The sequence below is a fragment of the Protomyctophum bolini genome (assembly GCF_963924005.1).
Source record: "Protomyctophum bolini genome assembly, chromosome: 16".
Classification (NCBI taxonomy): Eukaryota; Metazoa; Chordata; class Actinopteri; order Myctophiformes; family Myctophidae; genus Protomyctophum; species Protomyctophum bolini.
In genome coordinates this window covers 27273271-27295377 of record NC_137877.1, presented here as the reverse complement: position 1 = coordinate 27295377, position 22107 = coordinate 27273271, and the positions used below count along the sequence as shown (strand labels likewise).

The 22107-nt window shown below is 43.4% G+C and overlaps 1 protein-coding gene across 1 annotated transcript; it reads left to right on the top strand.

The window, feature by feature from the left end:
- Nucleotides 1-1104: 1104 nt before the first annotated feature.
- Nucleotides 1105-21633, top strand: ttf2 (transcription termination factor, RNA polymerase II). The gene is made up of 23 exons (XM_080785694.1): nucleotides 1105-1175; nucleotides 1843-1942; nucleotides 2456-2542; nucleotides 2756-2825; nucleotides 3315-4259; nucleotides 4413-4533; nucleotides 4895-5050; nucleotides 6008-6165; nucleotides 6981-7062; nucleotides 7504-7629; nucleotides 7736-7886; nucleotides 8260-8365; nucleotides 8622-8806; nucleotides 9336-9489; nucleotides 9890-9981; nucleotides 10133-10218; nucleotides 10559-10701; nucleotides 13162-13344; nucleotides 15430-15488; nucleotides 15651-15804; nucleotides 17569-17651; nucleotides 21131-21205; nucleotides 21365-21633. Exons 1-23 carry the CDS (start codon nucleotides 1148-1150, stop codon nucleotides 21507-21509), a joined length of 3489 nt encoding a protein of 1162 aa, XP_080641820.1. The 5' UTR covers nucleotides 1105-1147; the 3' UTR covers nucleotides 21510-21633.
- The last annotated feature ends 474 nt before the right edge of the window (nucleotides 21634-22107 follow it).

Genomic DNA, 22107 nt, shown 5'->3' with positions numbered 1-22107 from the left:
ACACACACACACACACACACACACACACACACACACACACACACACACACACACACACACACACACACTTTTTTTGACAAAAGATTTCGGCGATTTCTTTATCATTTACATTAGTCCTACTAGGCCCCAGACCCCCTACTGAACTATGTGCCATTCTAAGACTGCCCCCCAGTGGAATTATCATGCCACTGATGTTACAACTGATTTAAAGATTTCATGCCCACATGTATTTGATGACAGTGGGGGTGAGAAATGGGGATGCAGAGCACAGGAAAAGAACATACTTAAATGCTACAGACTATCAAGGCCCCAATAGGGTTCTCTTGATAGTATACTTTATAGTTTATCATGTATGAATTGCAGCATAGTCAAGTCTGAGGTACTGATCCAATTTCTTTTCTTTTACATTTTTCATGACAAAAAAGTTTGGAATGAATGACTGTTAACATGTGACATTGTAGCCATGGTGTCTCAGCTTTTGCATCGTTGACCTCTGACCTTGGCTGTCGATCTCTATAGATTAGGAGATAATATCATAAAACATTACAGCCCATACCACACACACACACACACACACACACACACACACACACACACACACACACACACACGCGCACACACACATCTCGTATCGTATATCAGGCCGGATCTCATTTGTGAACTGCTGACTGCACTGTATAGAGCAGAATATGCTGGAATAGGAGTGGGGTTTTTGTGGGTTCTGGCTCATGTTGGAGTAGACTCAAGGCCAGGGCAACAAGGCCACTGATTCATGTGGCAGCCAAAGAGGCCCCCGAGTAGGGAGGAGGTGGATGTGAGCATGTAGCCTTCTTGGGGATCTCAGAATTCAGCAGTAAAATAAAGGAGGAGATAGCCAAGGTGGCAGAGTGAATGGGAGAATGAATAGTTTTTATGAATAGTGCCAATTTGGGGGGACCATATATATTTGGGAACCATTGGTGTAAGCCAAGGTCTCAGTATAATAAAATATGTAATACCAAATACAAACAGTGGGAGGCAGCAATACGCCGACAGGCGTCTAGACTGCCGGAAAGATGCCGGTTATAAAACGCAGAGAAGAAGAAGAACATTTCAAATCTGCGACTGTGCGACAGTGCGACACTAGAACAGAAGAAGTTAGAACATCATGGAAGAAGTTCTGTGTAATAAAGATGGTAAGTATAGATGGAAAATGTGTCTAGTTTTCTTTAATAGCTTTGAATTGGGCAAAGAAAGCCATGATATTTTCAAAACGTCCATTGTTGTGACTGTATTCGAAAACGCTGCCTACGCTTTTTCAAAGTGTAAGCACTAGATATTGAGGTTCCAAACGGAGCTGTCAAAATAGAAGGTCTACAGGCTCACAAATGCAGTTGGCCTGTGTGGTCTGGATCATCTTCTAATTTCAGAACGGAACAATTGATGTGAGTGTGACGAACCTTCCAAAAATATCGCCTATATAACGTCATAGCCTAAGATTTTTTGTCACTGTTGCGCACACACACACACACACACACACACACACACACGTATTAACTGATGATTTGGGGTGCTCAGTACAGTAGACTGAGTAGAGGGACCCCCACGGCCACACAGTAACTCTGTCATTTCTCGACCGTTCAGAATCGATAAAATGCATCTACGTAAGTCTAAAGTTTAAGCTATAGGAACGTCAGGGTTGTATGAGGCAGTGGTTGAAGTTTTTTGAAACATTGGCAATTGACAGGTTCTGTTTTCTGTGACAACCAATCGATTTCTGTGATTAATAATTACCCTGCTGTGTACGGTATGGTTGTTACCACTACAATATAACATTGGACCCTTGTCAATGATTCCGTACAGGACGAGTATGCATGTTGAAAACTGGCACGAAGGATGGACCCAACAAAGGAAAGAGCTTCTACGTCTGCGTCTCGGGTTGTGGTTTCACACAAAACGCAAGGTATAGCTTTTATTATTCCTCCATGGCTTATAGGCGTAGTAGTCCTGTTCGGACCCTGTTTAAAACCCATTTTGGGGGCGGGAACCCCTTTTGGTGTTTTTAAACATTATGTTATCATTTAGCTATTGAAAAATAGCAGATCTACAAGCTCGTAGCGCGGCACTCGGTTGTGCGCTACGAGCTTGTAGGTATGCAATTTTTTGAAAATCGTGAAAATGTGGCCACAAGGCACAAATCTTTGAATATATATATTCTTTCAGAGCGAAACATAAGGTTTTTCACATAACTGTCAGGATTTGTAGATTCGTCCTCAGTTCTAAATGGGTTAACTTTTTTGAATTTGGGATACCGCCTTCCCGAAGACAAAAAGGGTAAACCGGGTCCAGAAAGGGGCTAGGGCTAGGCTATACCCACATCATATTCATAGACGTGTTAATGTTTCGGACTTGAATGATGTCTAAAGGAAGTTGTATTAATGTTTTAACCTTTCATGTGTCCCCCCCCTTCCTGTAGTGTGAAACCATCCCACTGCATAAATCATGAAGACTCCATGGTGGAACTTCAAGCGATCACACATGATATTCGTGAACAGAATCACAGGTGTGTGTGTGTGTGTGTGTGTGTGTGTGTGTGTGTGTGTGTACGTCTGCGCATGTGTGTCTGCATTGTTCTTATTACTAGAGCATGGATCAGAAAACAGAAGAGACAAGGACATGGAACTGACCAGCCGACGTCACCATTCTCGAAATTAGAATTCAAGATCAATTTGATATGAGTTTTAGTCTGTGTGTAACACTGAATCTGTCTTTACAGGTTATACTACCGTTGTGTTGTGGGGAAGGCCGCAGGACAGAAGTGGTGTGGAGTTGTGCCCTGGACTCCAGTAAGCCACTTCTTGACTTTGCATTTATATAGAACACATTTATGGATTTGTTCATCCCTCTGTAAATTCAAAGGGTCTCAGAAGTCAGTTCAACTTAATTCTATTAAGCCGTGTTTTTGAACATGTACAGCTGTGATTTTGGCTGAAGCGGTTCAGTATCAGAACCAGAAGTAGAGTGAGCTGCTCATACAGTTCTTCATGGCTTAGATTAAGTAATGTCCTTGTCATGAGTTGACACAAATTAGTAATGTGACTGAAATCTGCACCTCACACATGCCTTTTTAATATTGGCCTAATCGTTTCTCCTCCAATGATTCCTTAGTTTTAGTGTTGTCTTGATCACATCCTTGAACCAACATTGACTATTTTAAAAATTGTCATTTATAAGCTAAAGACCTATATGTTGTCTTTGTTCCGTTCTTCTGGTAACATCCTTTGAATAATCTGTACCAACATTTCCAAAATGTCTGCTGTTTTCCCTCCTTGCAGCCAGAGAAGGAGAACCAAAACCCATTATCATCCGACAGACCACTCCAGCCCTCTTTCCTGCCACCAGTTCGAAACCCTTTCAAGGCTCCGGACAAGACACACCAGCAGGACTCTGAATGGAAGAAGATGACGGCACCTGGAGAGACTGAGAAAAAGGCAAGAGACCAAACGAGTGAGAGGGACCGACTGACGGCAAGCCAGGAAAACGGCAGTAAAGAGAGCAATGGAAAAGAAGATGCACACAGCGGAAGTGTTGAAGACGAGGACAGCGGGAGGTCAAACTCGTCAGATTCATATCGAGGTAAACATCTTCCACCGGGAATGAAGGTAAAGAAGAGAGTTTCAAATGAGGAGAGGAGCATCTCCAAATCGGACGGTGAGAAAAACGTAGTTGCTGAAGTGAAAGAGAAAAGTAGAGATGGCCATAGAGAGAGAAGCCAAGAAGTGAAGAACTATAGTACCTCTAGTGTCAACGCCCCACACACTGACGGAGCATGCACAATCCCACCGAGTCCTGACGGGGCCTCCACCCAACAACCAACCGGTGCTATCAGAACCACCGAAACTCGGGAAGAAACCAGTCGCAAGACTAAGGAGAGTGCTTCCAACTCCTCTCCTGTTGGCAGCACTCGGGCAGACCCTAAAGAAGAGGGCACCTGCACCTCCCTGTCTTCTGGCAAACTCACAAAACCGCATGCCACTCACTCCAAAGAACAACAAGATGAATCCAGATCTGACAATGCAAGCACTCCCGTTGTTGATGATGACGATGATGTACTGTTGGTGTCAGTGAAGCCCGCCACCTGGAGGACTCCTCCGGTGACTTCTGTGCAGAAGACCCTGACCGCCTTCTCAGGGTTCCGGCAGTCTTCCCAGGTCAGAGATCAACGGGAAGATCCCAGAGAGCTACACAGTCTGCTCTCTGCCCAGCTCAAACAGAAAAAAGTGAGGGATAAATGTTTTTCGTGTTTGTGTGTGTGTGTGTTCACTTCAGTGGAAATCTAGTGTACCGGTACATATGAGGTTTTACACCCGACGGCAACAATATGTAAACTATTCCTTTTTCTCTGTGTTCCCTGTCTCTTTTCCCTCCAACAGGCCACTCTGTCTGTAGTGAATGTGTCTGCTTTGCCGGATAAGGGGGAGAGGCTGAAGAATCAGGTCAAAGATCTGGAGGATACGCTGGAGTCTCTGAGCATCACCGCTGTCTCTCAACCTGGTAACACCTTCCAGCTGTACACTCGGATGTGGCATACCAGTGGTGCTCAAAGTGGCATCCCTGGGGGGTTTCCAGGCAGGGTGCCCCCAGGCTTCCAGGCATTCAGCTAAATTAGGGAAAGATTTTATGTTTTGGCCATTTGAAAATGTTTGAAACATTTGGGGGGGGGGGGGGTTGGGTTCCTTGACGTGAAATTGTTTGCGAACCATTACCACCTGGAGTTATATCAACACCCTGTCCCTCCTTCATATATAATATAATTATTAATTAAACTGCACTCAAAACTATAGTTTTGATGCAGTTACTGTAGCTGTTACTGCTACCAGTATGATATTTCTCACAGGAATCTCACCCTTTCCAGAGACCTCGAGCGGAGATGGTGGTCATCATGCCAAGCCAGCGGCCGCTCCCTGCCAGAGTAACCCGTTCAGTCGACAGGGGGGAACCGTGCTCCTGCCGTGCCCGCCAGCCCCAGGCCCTCTCCACCTGGAGGCCTCGGGCGGCTCCAGCCACTATGGTAAAATGACACATCCATTTGTCCTGCTTTCTGGTTTGACTTCCATGATGATTCTAGAGTCACACAAGAATATTGTCATGTACAGTATGCACACTGTAGTTTGCCACTGGATTCTATTAATTTCAATACAGCATGACTTTCAGTACTCAAAACACCCATTGTTAATGTGTTTTTATTACCTTTTAAAAAAAAAACACAGATGTGTTCAAATGTATTTCTGAACAAAATTCAAACATTGATTACTTGACGTTGAGCCGAGATTGACTCAATTATTCAGGCAAGACAAGTAATTCAAGACATCATATGCAGTGGCGTATCTACAATAAGGCCTGTCCAGATCCATTTCTGGCCTGGCCAAAATCCATACACTGAGGACAAAAACAAGACCTGAGAACTATTAGTGGACAGCTGATTGGCCGCTGCGTGTATAGAGCCTCAATCACCCTCAATCACCCATTTGAATGCAAATGCCTTTCAGCCTTTGTGTCTTACTGTCTGGCAGGTATATATCTCTTTGAAAACCTTTAGTGCTACCGATTGTGCGCGGGGGGGGGGGGGGCGACAATTGACCCATCTTGCCTGACCAAAATGTAATTCCTGGAAACGCCACTGATTGTATTACGAAGTAGAAATATCAGTCAAAGTGAGTGAACAATTAATACACAGGGTGATGCTGCTGTAAATCATCAGATGCCTTTTTAACCCATTTTGACCTGAGATCAGATTCTAAAAATGTCTTCTAAATCTGACAGTTTCTGAAAAAGCTATGTCGTTCTTCGATAAAAAAAAAAAAGCAGACCTACAAGTAGCGCTCGGTGGCACGCTATGAGCTTGTAGATCTGCTAATTTTCAATAGCTAAAGCATCACATAATGCTAACACTAATAGTGGTTCGCCGCCCAAAATGGGTTAAATTTGAAACTCACCTGCCAAAATGTTTTTTCTTGCGGCGTTCCAGCACACTCCCAGGAAGCAGCATTCTACGGAGGAAGGATGACCGATAACCGCCTGCTGGCTGTGAAGAACGCCACCTCGGAGGCCATCGACCACCTCCACAAATCCATGGAGTCCTGCCCTGGTCCTGACGATGAGGTCCCAGACCCCAAGGGAATCAAGGTCGGGATGTCATTTTGTTGGATGGGAATCCCTCCCACTTATTTAGAAGATGAGTTGTTTCCCAAACATAGGGTTAATTATTGTGAGTGACCCATTTTGGGGTGTGGGAATGCGGACCCTATTGTTATGAATCGGCTATTTTTAAAACCTTGAACTCTTGAGTTCGATGGTTTGTTAAGAATACATTCATTCACTTGGTAACTGTTTTGTTTTCCTTTTATTCCTTGTTTTAAAATGTACTGTATAGCAGTGTTGATTTCGTCGACTAATACTAAGACGAAAAATGTTCGACTAAGTCTGTTCACTGAGGAAAACTAAATAAAAACTAAGCTATGATGACTAAGACTAAATATACTGACAATTTCGTCAACAAATAAAAACTAGACTAAAATGTTAGGAAGGGACTAGTGGACAAGAGATCCACTAGTCATTTTACAATTAGTTGCATGCCGAAAATAGTCGATCTACAAGCTCACAACGCGTCGCGACGTGTTGTGGGCTTTGTAGATCGGCTATTTTCAGCAAGTGGAGAGAAAAAAACAGTCATTACGACGGCATAAAGGCCCACCAAAATACATTTTGTTCGACTAAATGTAACACTAAAACATTCCATGTGACTAAAATGTGACTAAATGAAAACTATTCAGACAAGAGCCGAAAACTGAAATCTAAATTTGCTGCCAAAAACAACACTGCTGTATAATGATGTATCCTGATACTCATTGATTGATTGATTGAACTACACTGTTGGAGAGCTGCTGACATTCTCTTGTGATTGAATGGCGCGTGACTCTGTGTTGTGATTGGTTGACCAGGTGACTCTCTTGGCCCACCAGAGGAAAGCTTTAGCCTGGTTGCTATGGAGAGAGAACCAAAATCCCTGTGGAGGAATTCTGGGTGAGCTAAAATAAATTTGCTCCATTTTTAGTCGATGAGCCTTCCCTCCTCCTGCCTGTGTTAAAACCTCCCTGTTAACCTCCTCGCTGCCCTGGCTGTGAATCAGTGGATGGAAATAGTATTTTAGGTGGACTCAGGAGTGAATTTCTCATTTGCCTTTTTAATGGAGAAAAATAAATAAACTGGGGACATTAATGCAACAAAGATGAACTAGATTCAAACCGGTGTTGCCACCACTTGGATTTGTATCCTAACCGGCTGGTTTATGAATATACTCCCTGACCTGCTGGTTTATGAATATACTCCCTGACTTGTTTGTCTTTGGAAATCTCAGTTGTGGCATTAGTGAATCATGTTCATGCTGAAAACCACTAGGGGGCATAGTATGACCACTATAATTGCACTGTGCTATAATTGCACTATAACTGACCTGCCTTTTAGCTGATGACATGGGTCTAGGGAAGACCCTGACCGTCATCGCTCTCATCCTGGCCCAGAAGAAGAAAACCAAAGAGGAGGATCACAAAGACAACGGCGAACAGCTGGACAGCTGGATATCTAAGAACGGTAGACATTTATACCGCACGCACGCACACAGTAGATACAATATATGACATGATATAATGGAACTTTTTGGTTGTTTTTATAAAATGGTTTAAAACACAATTCCTAGACTCCGGCCTGGTGGTCTCCAAGGGCACCCTCATCATCTGTCCTGCCTCCCTGATTCACCACTGGAAGAACGAGATTGACAGACACGTCAAGACAGGAAAGCTGAGTGTGTATTTGTACCACGGGGCCAACCGGCAGAGGAACGCCAGAGTGTGAGCGCACACACACACACACACACACACACACACACACACACACAGGCTTGTCACAATTATTACAAAATCGTCAATTATTTGTCCATACATTTTCAAACATTTTTCAATGTACGTCACATTGTAGATCAACTCTTTCTGCTGTTTTGTACTTTTGGGGATTTTTACTTATTTAATGTGTCGGTAATTTCTTTGTGTATTTAAGTTATTTGTCACGTCGTTAATCGCAATTATTTGTGTGACAATTAATCGTCAATTTAATCGCCTCTTTGGGAGCTTGTAGATGGACTGTTCCCCCCTTTTAAATAATTCAGTTCTATAGACTATAAACTATTGACTAGTGGCCTTACTGAATGACAGTGTTCCTCCTCAGGCTGGCTAACCATGACGTGGTGGTGACCACATACAGTCTGGTGTCCAAGGAGATCCCTGTGCAGAAGGGGGACGCCGAGAGACCCAGCATGGACTCAGACAGTGTGGTACGCAGGAAGGACATGATGCAACACCATCCAACTCGGAACACATTAACTGAACCCTAAGGGCCGATTCATACTCCTATTTTACCGGCTGTAGTGCCGAAATGATTTCCTAAACCTAACCTTAACCCATGTCTAAACTAAGTATGCACCCCCACATTGTAGGCTCTACAGAGCCGAACCGACTTTTATTCTGCTCTAAAATAGGAGTATGAATCGCGCCTAACAATGCATCATTATTGTGTTTGATTTCTCGTAGCCTTCAAACGCGGCTCCTCTGCTGCGCGTGGCCTGGGCCCGTGTGGTTCTGGATGAAGCGCACAACATCAAAAACCCAAAGGTTCAACAGTCGCAGGCCGCGTGCAGGCTCCGAGCACAGGCTCGCTGGGCCGTCACTGGAACCCCCATTCAGAACAATCTGCTGGACATGTACTCCCTGCTCAAGTAAGAATTAAACAAAGCATGTCTGTCATTTGGATGAAACCAGTTAACCCATTTAGACCTGAGGCTGATTTTTAAAACCGGCTTCTAAAAACACAGGCTTCTAAACAGTTTACTGAAAACCCTATGTTTCTGTCAGTGGTTCTCAAACATTTTCAGGTACAGGACCCCCAAAAAAATATGTAATTGGCTGCCGACCCCCCCCCAGAAGCAAAGATTTGAGTTAAAAATGTTCGGTCTGAAAGAATTATATTCAAAGGTTTGCACCACATTTTCACAATTTTTCAAAGATATCAGATCTACAAGCTTGTAGATCTGCTATTTTTCAATAGCTAAAGTTTAACATAATGCTTAAAACACCAAAAGGGATTCCCGCCCAGAATCGGTTAAGAAAGCATGTCTGTCATTTGGATGAAACCAGTTAAGATCATTTGTGATGTGAATACAAATATTAAATGCCTGAGTGTCATTGAAATGTTTTCCAACGTCATGCCCCTCTCTCATATTCCCTGTCTCTCTCTCTCTCTGCCAGGTTCCTGCGTTGTGCTCCTTTTGACGAGTACAAGCTGTGGAAGGCTCAGGTAGACAACGGCTCTAAGAGAGGAGGAGAGAGACTCAACCTCCTGACCAAGAGTCTCCTGCTCAGACGCACCAAAGACCAACGGGACTCCACGGGAAAACCCCTGGTACACCCTGCGACTGATGACAATTCTACAGATGCCTTCTAAATCATGACAGTTTTCTGAAAAACACAATGTTTCTATGTCAGTCGTTCTCAAACATTTTCATGTCGAGGACCCCCAAGATTATATGTAATTGGCACCCATCTGAAAATATGTAGTTCCAGGGACCCCCTAGAAGTTAAGATTTGAGTTAAAAACGTTCACTCTGAAAGAATATATATTCAAAGATTTGTGCCACATTTTCACGATTTTTCTAAAATAGCAGATCTACAAGTTTGTAGATCTACTATTTTTCAATAGCTAAAGTAGAACAGAATGCTTAAAACACCAAAAGGGGTTCCCGTCCAAAATGGGTTAATGGAACCTACGTTGGTGCTGACTGAAGGTACTGTATGTTCTGCAGGTATACCTTCCCGACCGGACCTGTGAGGTCCACCGTGTCAAGCTGTCAGAGGACGAGATGGCTGTTTACGATGTGGTGTTCGCTCAGTCAAGGTGCGACACAATTCCTTGTAAAAAGAAAAGGAAAAAAAATCACAATCATGAATTGTAGTTTTAGAAATTAATAGAACTTGTATGCCGTCCTTGTGCGTTTGAGGCATTCTGGACAGCTGCAAATTGGTTAAAAATCCCTGTTCTTGTCCAGGTCTACTCTACAAAACTACCTCAAGAGACACGAGGGAAATGATGTGAATACAGCAAATACTTCCACTTCTAATCCCTTCGACAAAGGTGAGATATCAGACGGTTGATCCATGCGGTTGAGCACAGACACCGATCCGGACTCTCCAATGGATGAAGCTCCAAACGGAGGAATCCACGCGTGCAATGCTTAATTGAACTAATCAATTTAATCAGCTTTCTAAAATGGCTAAAGTAGAACATACAGTATGGCTTAAGTGCGAATTTGTTGATAAAACATGCTTCTCAAGTATTTGTTTAATCCTAATGTTTTTTAGGAATAATTGGTAAGAAGATAATCGATAGTTACCGCTACTACTGGAATATACAGTATAAATGGCACTAATTACAAGTAAAAAATAGTATTTTTGTACACATGTGTCCATCTCAGTGGCCCAGGAGTTTGGTCTCTCCCAGTCAGAGGCTGCAGTGAAGCCATCATCGTCCCAGCAGGCTGCCAGCACCGGTGTTCACATCCTGTCTCTGCTGCTGCGCCTGCGACAGTGCTGCTGTCACCTCTCACTGCTTAAGAAGGTACAGTACAATGCACATTTATATCAGACGGACTGATATTGGCCATTATTTGACTCTTGACGTCATTGGCAATTATGCAGCCGATGTGTTCAGATCTTTAAACACTTTCACCCCTGACTGATTTTACACTTGCTGAAAATAGCCGATTTACAAGCTCACAACGCGTCGCGACGTGTTGTGAGCTTGTAAATCAGCTATTTTCAGCATTCAAACCAAGTGTAAAATGACTTATACACTGGATCTTTTGTCCAGTATCCACTAGTCCCTTCCTAACATTTTAGTCTAGTTTTTATTTGTTGACACAATTGTCAATATATTTAATCTTAGTTTTAGTCATCGTAGCTTAGTTTTCATTTAGGTAGTCGACGAACCTTTTTTTTCCGTCTTAGGCCCCTTTTCCACTATGGGGTGGAACAAGAACCAGAACTTTCCAGGACCCAGAACTTCCAAGAACCATGTGTAGTTCCATAACCAAGTTCTGCTTCCGTTTCCATATAACCAGAACCCAGAACTATCTATAGGCCCTCCTCTGCTGAGTAGGGTCAGTGCATGCAATGCAGAGATATTCATGTTTAAGTAGTTATTATTAAATTATGGGTCTTTAATTTCTGGTCAGCAGTAGTGGAAAGTAACTACATTTATTTAGTAAAAAAAAAGCTAGTAGTCTAGTTTCCTTCATAGTTGTACTTTTACTCCACTACAATAATTCTAAACCTTTAGTTACTATTGACTACGTCAGCCCTATTAGTCCAGTAATAATGTAATTTGACCTCAATATAATTGCAAAAAAAATAAACTCAGCTGATTTTGCAGCTTCAATATATCCTGAATAACAGAACAAAAGTTGACTGGACTTGTCTGAGGGGAAAGTGTTGAAAATGGCCTGTACAGTATGGCCACCATTGACATCCTATTATAAGGCAATATTTTCTAAATTTCCTTACGCTTTAAGTACATAACTACATATCAAACTAGGGGGTTTTCATGATGCTGAAGCCATTCCAAGCATTGGTTTTGCACAAAAACCCTCATTGGGCTAGATTTTGCAACTTGCTCACATTTGAGCAAGTTGCTATGGCAAAATCTAGCCCAATGAGTGTTGATGCAAAATCAGCTGAGTTTGTTTTTTTTGCAATTGGATTGAGGTTGACCCTGTATTTTCCATAGATTTCCTGTACTATATATACATTTTGGCCATTTGAAAATGGCCAATCTACAAGCTCACAATACTTCGTCATAGGGGAGCTTGTAGATCAGCTAATTTCACCCCTTACGTCATTATCATGCGACAATCAGAATAACAACAGACCAGAAGAGAGATGTACATATGGAAGAGACTTTTAAAACTTAAAAAAAAAAAACATTCGTCAAATATTGACACCCACAGTGTTTCTGGCATAATGGAAGACACCGTCACGCAAATATGCTTTTTATTAACGTTTTACGCTTTTGTTAATGCAGCCCGTACTGTTAAACGTCAGTGGAGACGGGCAGAATATGAACGGAATATGATGAACTTAAGAAAGAGAAGAAATTAAATGATAAATGAACTTGATGAAACGGCAAGACAGCAGATGAAATGCATACGTCGACTTGCTGAAACAACACACAGGAGGGATCGTGTACATCGACAAATGGTAAGAGGATCATGGTTAAACCCTACGTTAATGACAATTGAAATAGGCCTACTGTACGGGTTACAGCATAAGTGGGGACATTTGTGCACCTCGATGTAGAATTGTCTCTTTTGCCCAAAATGTAAAAAGATAGCCTATATAACAAAACAGTAATGGAAAGTTCCGAACAGACCCTTCCAACTCCTTCTGAATATTTTCTTCGCCCCACACACAAATAAGAGCCTGCACGTCCTCATCTGTCCAATGTGATGTGTCCGAGTCCGTTGTATCGTCCGGCTCGTTGGATGCCATTTTAGGACGGTTGAAACTTGTTATACTATTGTTGTGTTGTTGTTGTTGTCACAGTAGGTTTTTTAAAATGGCGCTGTGCGTTTCTCCTCCGGTCTCCTGTCCTCCTCGCCTCAGCTGCTCGACCAATCGAGAGCAGCAGTGCTTCTGGCCCCGCCCAGTGGTTCCAAGAACTCAGTTTTAGTACTACCTCAAAAGCAGGGCCGAAAAAAGGTTCTGAGAACCTGGTCTGAAACCGTGCCGTACTGCGCTGTGCGCTGTGGAAACAAACTCAGAACCAAAAAAAATAGGTTCAGGTTCTGGATAGTTCTGGTTCCACCCCATAGTGGAAAAGGGGCCTTAGTTTCAGTCGACGAATTCAACACTGCACAACTGATGTGTGTCACTCCCCTTCTTCTCAGAATAAAATAGAACGGTGCATTCAAAAAGACCAATACCGGTCGAAACGTTGTATGTCCTGCCTGCTGTGATTGTGAATAAATACTTGGAGCATTACAAAAGTTAGTTGCGAGCCTTTGTGTTTTCTTCTCCCCAGACTCTGGACCAGACGGAGCTGCAGGGCGACGGCATCATCCTGTCTCTAGAGGAGCAGCTGAACGCTCTGTGCCTCTCCTCCTCCAGCCCCTCTCCGTCGGCCCCAGACCACCAGGACACCGTGTCGCTCAACGGCAGCCACTTTCCCTCACAGCTCTTCGAGAGCACCAGTGAAAGCACCAAGGTTTTTAATTTTGCCTGCTGCCATTTTACTTAGCGTAGCTTTGAAGCTGCAATCCATAAGATTTGTGTCCCTGAGCGAGGTGCTGAAATGTCTACTGCTGTCTGAGCTAAGACAGAATGCCCGTTTGGGGCTGTGGAGATATTGCACATTAAGCTGCTATAAGCAATAATATGTCATAATTTTATTTTTATTTTTTTCCTTTTTGGTATTCGGACAGCCAGCAATGGGTAAAACGCTCCAAAAATGTTTTGTCTCTGTGACACATCTAGGGGCCGCAATCTGCATTCAAAGATGTTCCTAGAAGCTTTATCATTGATCGAAAAAAAAAAACCCTGGTCGCAATGACTAACCAATCAGGAAGTAGACAGACAAATGGACCAATGACAAAGCTTCTAGGAAAATATAGATGTGTCACAGAGACTACAGCTAATTTAAACCAGGTGTTCCCAAACTTTTTTGGACCAGGTACCCCTTTTGGGGTAGATATTTTTCCAGGTACCCCCTCATCCTCGCAACACTGATAACAATATATTTACAACCACAAGCAGTCTTTCCTGCAGGAAAAAGCTTTGGCATGGTGCTGGGCACAGGCCGCGATTTTGATTAATTAATTAATTAGATTCATTAATTAATAAGATTAATACATTAAGATTAATTTGTATTATTGCTCTTGTATTGCTATTGGAGACACTGGGGGGACACTGGGCAGTCACTGAGGAGGCACTGGGGAGGCACTCAGGGGCACACTGGGGAGGCACTGGGAAGGCACTCGGGGGGCACACTGGGGAGGCATTGGGGAGGCACTCAGGGGGACACTGGGGAGGCACTCAGGTGGACACTGTCTAAATGTATACGTCTAAATGTATACAGACGTCTAAATGTAGACGTCTAAATGTGTACATCTAAATGTAGACGTCTAAATGTAGATGTCTAAATGTGTACGTCTTCTCTTATGGGGGTCCCTGGCATATCTTTTCAAATGGGGGTCCACGGGCTAAGTAGTGTCAATTTGGGGGTCCTTGACATGAAAAAGTTTGGGAACCACTGCTTTAAACACTTTAGCACTTTATGAACATGAACAAAATAGATGGGTCCCCCCTGGAACTCCCTCAGGTACCCCTGGGGGTCCCCGGACCCCACTTTGGGAACCACTGATTTAAACTAAACTGCACGAGGAAGCTCTCTATGAAGATTGCGTCTTCTGACGTGATCACAGAAGCATTCAATAAACTCACAGGCAATCTATTGGCTGGGTCTGAGACTAATGTGCACCTTAACCACCCCCCCAGGCGAAGGTGATAAAAGGTGTCATCCAACCAATTAGTCTTCACTTTTATGTAACTTCTCATGAAGATCACTGCATTGCACAAAGTCTCGATTTGTGCAATGACTGTGATCACGTCAGAAGACGCAATCTTCATAGCGAGCTTCCTCGCTTGTTTATTTAATTAACCAGGGTTACCTTTGTAACCTATAGTTTTTTTGGGAGCGTTCTACCCATTGCTGGCTATCTGAATACCAAAAAAGGTCATTAGAATGTTGACATTGCATGTGGACCAGACCCCTCCACGGAGCCCACCTGCCTATTCTCTGTCTTTTTCTCGCTCTGTCTATCTCTTCCCCCCCCCCCCCCCCCCGACACGGTCGAGGCAGATGGCCGCCCACCCTAGAGTCGGGTTCTGCCTGACGTTCCTTCCTAAAGGGGAGTTTTTCGTTACCATTGTCGCAATATTGCTTGCTCTGGGTGGATCTTTGTTGGTTGTAAAGTGTCTTGAGACAACTTGTTGTGATTTGACACTATAATAAAATTGAATTGAATTGAATTGAATTGACATTATTACTTATAGCAGCTTTAAAGCAATATCTCTTGTGAACTAGTAGTGTTCCTTCCTACCCTACCACACAATCTACATTTCTCAGTAGAAGAACAGGGATACCACCCCACAGCTAGTTGTGTTGTATTAACCGATTGGTCAATGGTTTTATTCACTAAACAAAATGTGGGATTCCAGGTTTATTGCAAGACTTGTATGACTTATATTTATCCTCATTAATTAAAACGGATAATTTTTCTGTGTCAACCAGATCTCTGCCGTCATGACTGAACTCAAGGCAATCAAACAGAAAGGTGATGATCAGAAAAGGTAAACACCCCCCCCCTGTTGGTTCTTCACCTCCAGAGCCATACACACCTGTTGGTTCCTCACCTCCAGAGCCATACACACCTGTTGGTCTGGGATCAAATCTGTCGTCTCTAATATATTTCTAAACACGCATGATACTGTGTGTGTGTGCATTTCTTTTAGCGTGATCGTGTCGCAGTGGACGAGCATGCTTCGGATCGTGGCGGTCCATCTACAGAAGCTGGGTCTGAGTTACGCCGTCATCGACGGCTCCGTCAACCCAAAGAAACGCATGGACCTGGTGGACGAGTTCAATACCAACCCTAAAGGACCACAGGTAGTCCTAGATTACACACTCACTAACTGTGTGCGCAAAGGTTAGGCTAGCGATCATGCTTGCCATTACATAAAAGTAGATTTTGTTTTATTTATTTTTAAGATTGGACATCATGCATTCTTAAAGAGATATTATTGTAAATTAATTATTATGATGAACAGGCGTAGTTGCAGACTCACGACAGGCAAGGTTTTGGGTCAAAACACACTATTTCTTTGCAGTTATAGAATCACTTCTGCTTTCCAAGTTGTAGTACTAGAGGAAATTAAATTTGCTGCGTTCCGCGGATATGAAAATGTCACTACACTACTCTGTCTGGACAGTCTGAGGAAAAACACCAGTTTGACGTATCGATGCGCACTGCGCAGCTACTGTTGTCCTGCAACGTCCCCTTAACCATTCACTAAACTCACCCCACACAGCTACTGCTGTTGTCCTGCAACGTCCCCTTACCATTCACTAAACTCACCCCACACCAAGGGGCACAGTTGGTAGTGCTGTCGCCTCACAGCTAGAAGGTCCTGGGTTCGATTCCCGCTTGGGACGCTGTGGGTGCTGGCGGCGTGTTTCCTCCTCCACGTCATCAGTGCCCATACCCGAAGGCGGGGTTGGCGAAAAGGGCCTTTCTGTGTGGAGTTTGCATGTTCTCCCCGTGTCCCCTAGGGTAGGTACCCTCACAAAAAACATGCAGTAATCCTGGTCACTAAACTGCCTCCCCCTGGCCAGCCGGGGCGCCTGATGGAGGGGAAAGGAACTGGTTGGAATAACGTGTTCCTTCCACGCGCTACGTCCAACCAGGGAAACTACCCCCTGTCATGTGTAAAGGAGCTACTTGGACACTCAGGCATGAAGGAAGCATGAGTTCAAGTCCGTTGCTCTCCCCTTGTCCACCATATATAGGTTGGTGGAGGGTGTGTAGAGCCCAGGATCACAGTAGATGATTGACAGGGGTGAAGAATGGGTTACAAAATCGTGGGATAAAAAATATGGATTAACTCACACCACACAGCTACTGCTGTTGTCCTGCAATGTTCCCTTATCATTCACTAAACTCACCCCACGCAGCTACTGCTGCTGTTCTGCAATGTTCCCTTATCATTCACTAAACTCACCCCACGCAGCTACTGCTGCTGTTCTGCAATGTTCCCTTATCATTCACTAAACTCACCCCACGCAGCTACTGCTGCTGTTCTGCAATGTTCCCTTATCATTCACTAAACTCACCCCACGCAGCTACTGCTGTTTTCCTACAACGTCCCCTTACCATTCACTAAACTCACCCCACACAGCCGTAATCTTTTTGTACTACTGAATCGTTTACTTTTTACCCTAGGGTTTTACTCTCAAGTCTCGAACGGCTCTATTTTTTTCCAACAGTGAGAAGCATGGACAGAGTGGCATTGGCTGATGACGTATTGGCAACAACGTGGCTACGTAACAGTTGATGTTATGAAATGCGAGTCATTAGTCAAGCAGCCTCTGTCCAGACTGAGTAGCGCAGTGCCATTGTCGGATCTGTGGAACGCAGCGACTCAGGCTGGAACCCAGGCTAGAAATTAAACCACATGGCTATAGAATAAATTGTCACAGAGGGGATCAGATGTTCTGTCCGGACAATCGCTCCCCCTATCTTGTGTGCAACAATAACCTCTCAATGCACAAAGTCTAGCTCTGTGTCCATTATTTAGTTTACTGTGCCGTCTCCCACCCCCACAGTGCATTTTTGTTATGCTTAACAAGTTTCTGTGGTTGGTTTTCTCCAAGGTGATGCTGATTTCACTTTGTGCTGGAGGTGTGGGGCTCAACCTCATTGGGGGAAACCACCTCTTCCTCGTCGACATGCACTGGTGAGACACACACACACACACACACACACTACAAAACAAGAAATTATCACATAGTGATATTTGTCAAGTGAAAGAAGCGCAGGTTTCTTTATTTAGTAACGAACGCTCCTCAACCTGCCAGTCACAATCATAACATTACATTAATACATAACCAGGGGTGCGGGGGGGGGGGGGGGGGGGGTGCTTGGAGGTAACGGACGTTCGTATCCTGCCACTACGTTATGCTGCATTCACACGGGCATATGCAACAGATGCAAAGCTACACTAGTACACCTAGTCACAGAGTGTGGTCGTTAAGCAGCAGTAAGGTGACAGGTCCCACTGACAGCAGCTGTCCGTTTATCTCTAGCACAACCACAAACGTCCAACACATATACAATGAATTACTCACCTAATGCTGCATGGTCGCAGCATATAAAGCATCTATAAAGATTTCTGTTACCTGCTTCCTGGTCATGTGACCTGAGTAACCAATACATGACAGTGTGTGTAGCAGCCAATCGGGACTAGGAACTCAGTATGGTCTTCTACATTTCATGAGCTTTTCACTAGTTGGGTTTCGCCTGACAAGTGGACCACTACCAGTTGACCTGTAGTAAGTCTCATGGTCGGGGGGGTAGGACCAAGTCTCATGGGATTTGGGATTTGTTTATAAACATTTTGGTATTTGTTTATAAACATTTGTGATTTGTTTATAAACATTTGTGATTTGTTTATAAACATTTTGGGATTTGTTTATAAACATTTGGGATTTGTTTACAAACATTTGGGATTTGTAAGTCTCATGGGGGGGGTAGGACCACTTCCAGTTGACCTGTAGTAAGTCTCATGGTCGGGGGGGTAGGACCAAGTCTCATGGGATTTGGGATTCGTTTATAAACATTTTGGTATTTGTTTATAAACATTTGTGATTTGTTTATAAACATTTGTGATTTGTTTATAAACATTTTGGGATTTGTTTATAAACATTTGGGATTTGTTTACAAACATTTGGGATTTGTAAGTCTCATGGGGGGGGTAGGACCACTTCCAGTTGACCTGTAGTAAGTCTCATGGTCGGGGGGGTAGGACCAAGTCTCATGGGATTTGGGATTCGTTTATAAACATTTTGGTATTTGTTTATAAACATTTGTGATTTGTTTATAAACATTTGTGATTTGTTTATAAACATTTTGGGATTTGTTTATAAACATTTGGGATTTGTTTACAAACATTTGGGATTTGTTTATAAACATTTGGGATTTGTAAGTCTCATGGGGGGGGTAGGACCACTTCCAGTTGACCTGTAGTAAGTCTCATGGTCGGGGGGGTAGGACCAAGTCTCATGGGATTTGGGATTTGTTTATAAACATTTTGGTATTTGTTTATAAACATTTGTGATTTGTTTATAAACATTTGTGATTTGTTTATAAACATTTTGGGATTTGTTTATAAACATTTGGGATTTGTTTACAAACATTTGGGATTTGTTTATAAACATTTGGGATTTGTAAGTCTCATGGGGGGGGGGTAGGACCACTTCCAGTTGACCTGTAGTAAGTCTCATGGTCGGGGGGGTAGGACCAAGTCTCATGGGATTTGGGATTTGTTTATAAACATTTTGGTATTTGTTTATAAACATTTGTGATTTGTTTATAAACATTTGTGATTTGTTTATAAACATTTGTGATTTGTTTATAAACATTTTGGGATTTGTTTATAAACATTTGGGATTTGTTTATAAACATTTGGGATTTGTAAGTCTCATGGGGGGGGGGTAGGACCAACAAAAAACCCAGGCCTGAGGTCATATGGGTTTACTTTCAATTCAGCCAGCTATGCTATTAAAATGCCAAATGAAATGACCCATAAAAACAGAGCATGCATTTTTTAAGCCTTCTCATGCTCAAATGTTTTAAATACATTTAATCTTTTTCATTCTTACTGTCTCTCATATACCGTACAGTACACATTGGTATAATGAAAATGCCAGTTCTTTTCTGTAATATAATGTTGTTCTGTTACAATTAACATGAACTAACGGAACAGATTAACTGTGTCAGATATAGGCCCTCATTTATCAATCGAGTGTAAAATCTGCCACAGATTCGAGTGCAGGTTTCGTAGTACACACACGTCGCCACGGCATTTATAAAGTGATCGCAAACAGCTGATCCTTCCTTAATTTCGTTCCGACGTTAATAAATGTGACGGCTGAAATCTATCTGGCACGCCCTATGAAATCAAGCCTCGCCCTCGTTTTTGGGACATGAACGTTCTGCAATACGACCAAACAACGCATGTTAACCATAGTTACACAATGGAAAAAGCAAATAAAAAAGTTTCCCCTTGCTGCCCGCCTCACCCCCCCCCCCCCCCCCCCCCCCCCCCTCTCATACACACACAGGCGCACGCACGCACACGCAACTTGCAAGCCCAACTAGTGTGTTATTGTATTTTAAACGAACACCTGCATGAATTAAATAAAGCTGTAGGCCTACCCTGTCTGTTTCTCCTCTCACCTCGCTTGCCTTTCTGGTTAGTAAACCACAGCATGCAAGCCACCTTTGTTTTAAATGGTCCCCCAAACCGTCCACACTTCACACCTAACGGCCGGGGATGCGCATTAGGTGCATCTCCTCCCTCCTGTCTGTCTCTTGTGGTGGTCCGTCCATGACACCGTGACCATGCACGTTTATGACAATCTATTTAGATTGCCTCGCGAGTCGCTGGGCTAGTGTCAACTGTCAATTATATTAATGTGCTGCCTAAACCAGCCTCATGTACATGGCACTGCCATTGGTGGGCTGCCTGGGTTAGCCTATCTCCGATGCGGTCCACTCGATTACCCTGCACTTGCGCTGGCTGGCACGCCGGCACGGCACATTTGGCATTCGAGCGTCGGGTTTATCCTTAATTAAAAGGACAAGACGTAACGCGAGAAAGACATGGCTGTAGATTGCAGTAGCCATAGGCTACCCGTTGGTTGGTAGACTTGACTATAGCATAGCCTCGGTCCCAGGCTTATACTTATCTGCGAAAAGAAGAGCTATAGCTGCAGCTATGCAAATGCCTCTCGATCCATGTCATGGAAGTTAACTATTGCAGGGGGGGGGGGGGGCTACCGGTATGCGCTCATGCAAAACACTGTTTAAATGGCTTAAGCATGACTTGCAACATTGTTTTCAATAGTTTTATACATTTTAGGAGTGAAAACATATGTTTTAGATGCCTGTGACAGCCTCTCAGCTTGTCAAACAATGCTGCTCTGCTGTTCTACGACAGAAAAACTGGTGAGGACAAAGCGTACGACAGCTCCCGACCAGACGTGACTTTTTGTCCTACTCAAGTTAAATTTCAAGCTTTGGCGGAAATGGTAAATGCCGAAAATGTCGGTAATTTCGGCGTGCACCCATATTTTGGCGTACGCACGGTTGATAAATGAGAGCCATAGTATTTAAAAGGTGAGCTAAACCTGGAAATGATTGTCTGTTTGACAGGAACCCAGCCTTGGAGGACCAGGCCTGTGACCGCATATACAGAGTAGGACAACGCAAAGACGTTACCATTCACAGGTAAAATATTGAATACATGAGTCCTCGCAGGCAACGTAAATTACCTCACATACCAAATCCCAGGGGCTACAATATTATCTCCTTATATTATGTACATTTTCTCCAGAAAAATGAATGCATAAATGCATCTAAACTTATCCTGCATTTTGTTTTGCTCAGGTTTGTGTGTGAGGGCACAGTGGAGGACAAGATTTCAGTCCTACAGGCGAGGAAAAAGGAGCTGGCCCAGAAAGTGCTCTCTGGAACGGGAAGTTCCGTTGCCAAGCTCTCCCTGGCTGACCTCAGGGTCATCTTTGGGATTTGAGGCAATAGAAATGACTTCCACGTAGCTTTCCACCGATCCAGCCATCATCACCAAGTTCATATAGCTTCACTGCATGATTAAAAAGCCTAAAAAGGCTTGCATTTGTTTTTAACACTGTCAATGACGGTTCAAATCATTTTTATTTTGTTATGTTTTTATGTTTTAAATGTTTATTCTAATAAAACGTATATGGCTTTCACATTAATTGTACTTACAGTCCCAAATACTATAAATTAGGGATGTGTTGATATGGAAACACTGAGCTGATGCTGTTACTTAAAATAACAATTTAGCCAATACCGACATTGTTTCTTTTGTGCTAGGGAAATTAGTAAATATCCATTATAAAGAAATAACTGCTCTAGCCCTAACCACACCAAAGGGTCAAGACGGTTTTAGCGTTGTCCCTGCGGTGTGATGTGTCTTGTTGCACGTTGACCCACGTTGACCCTAGTGATTCAACGCACGGAATTCAATGGCCCAAACCACACAAGGGTCGAGACGGTTATAGCGTTAACTCCTTGCAACCGTTTGGACCCAAGGAGTTTCATGGTGACCCTTTGGTGTGGTCACTGGTTAGGGCTTTAAAACTGCAGCT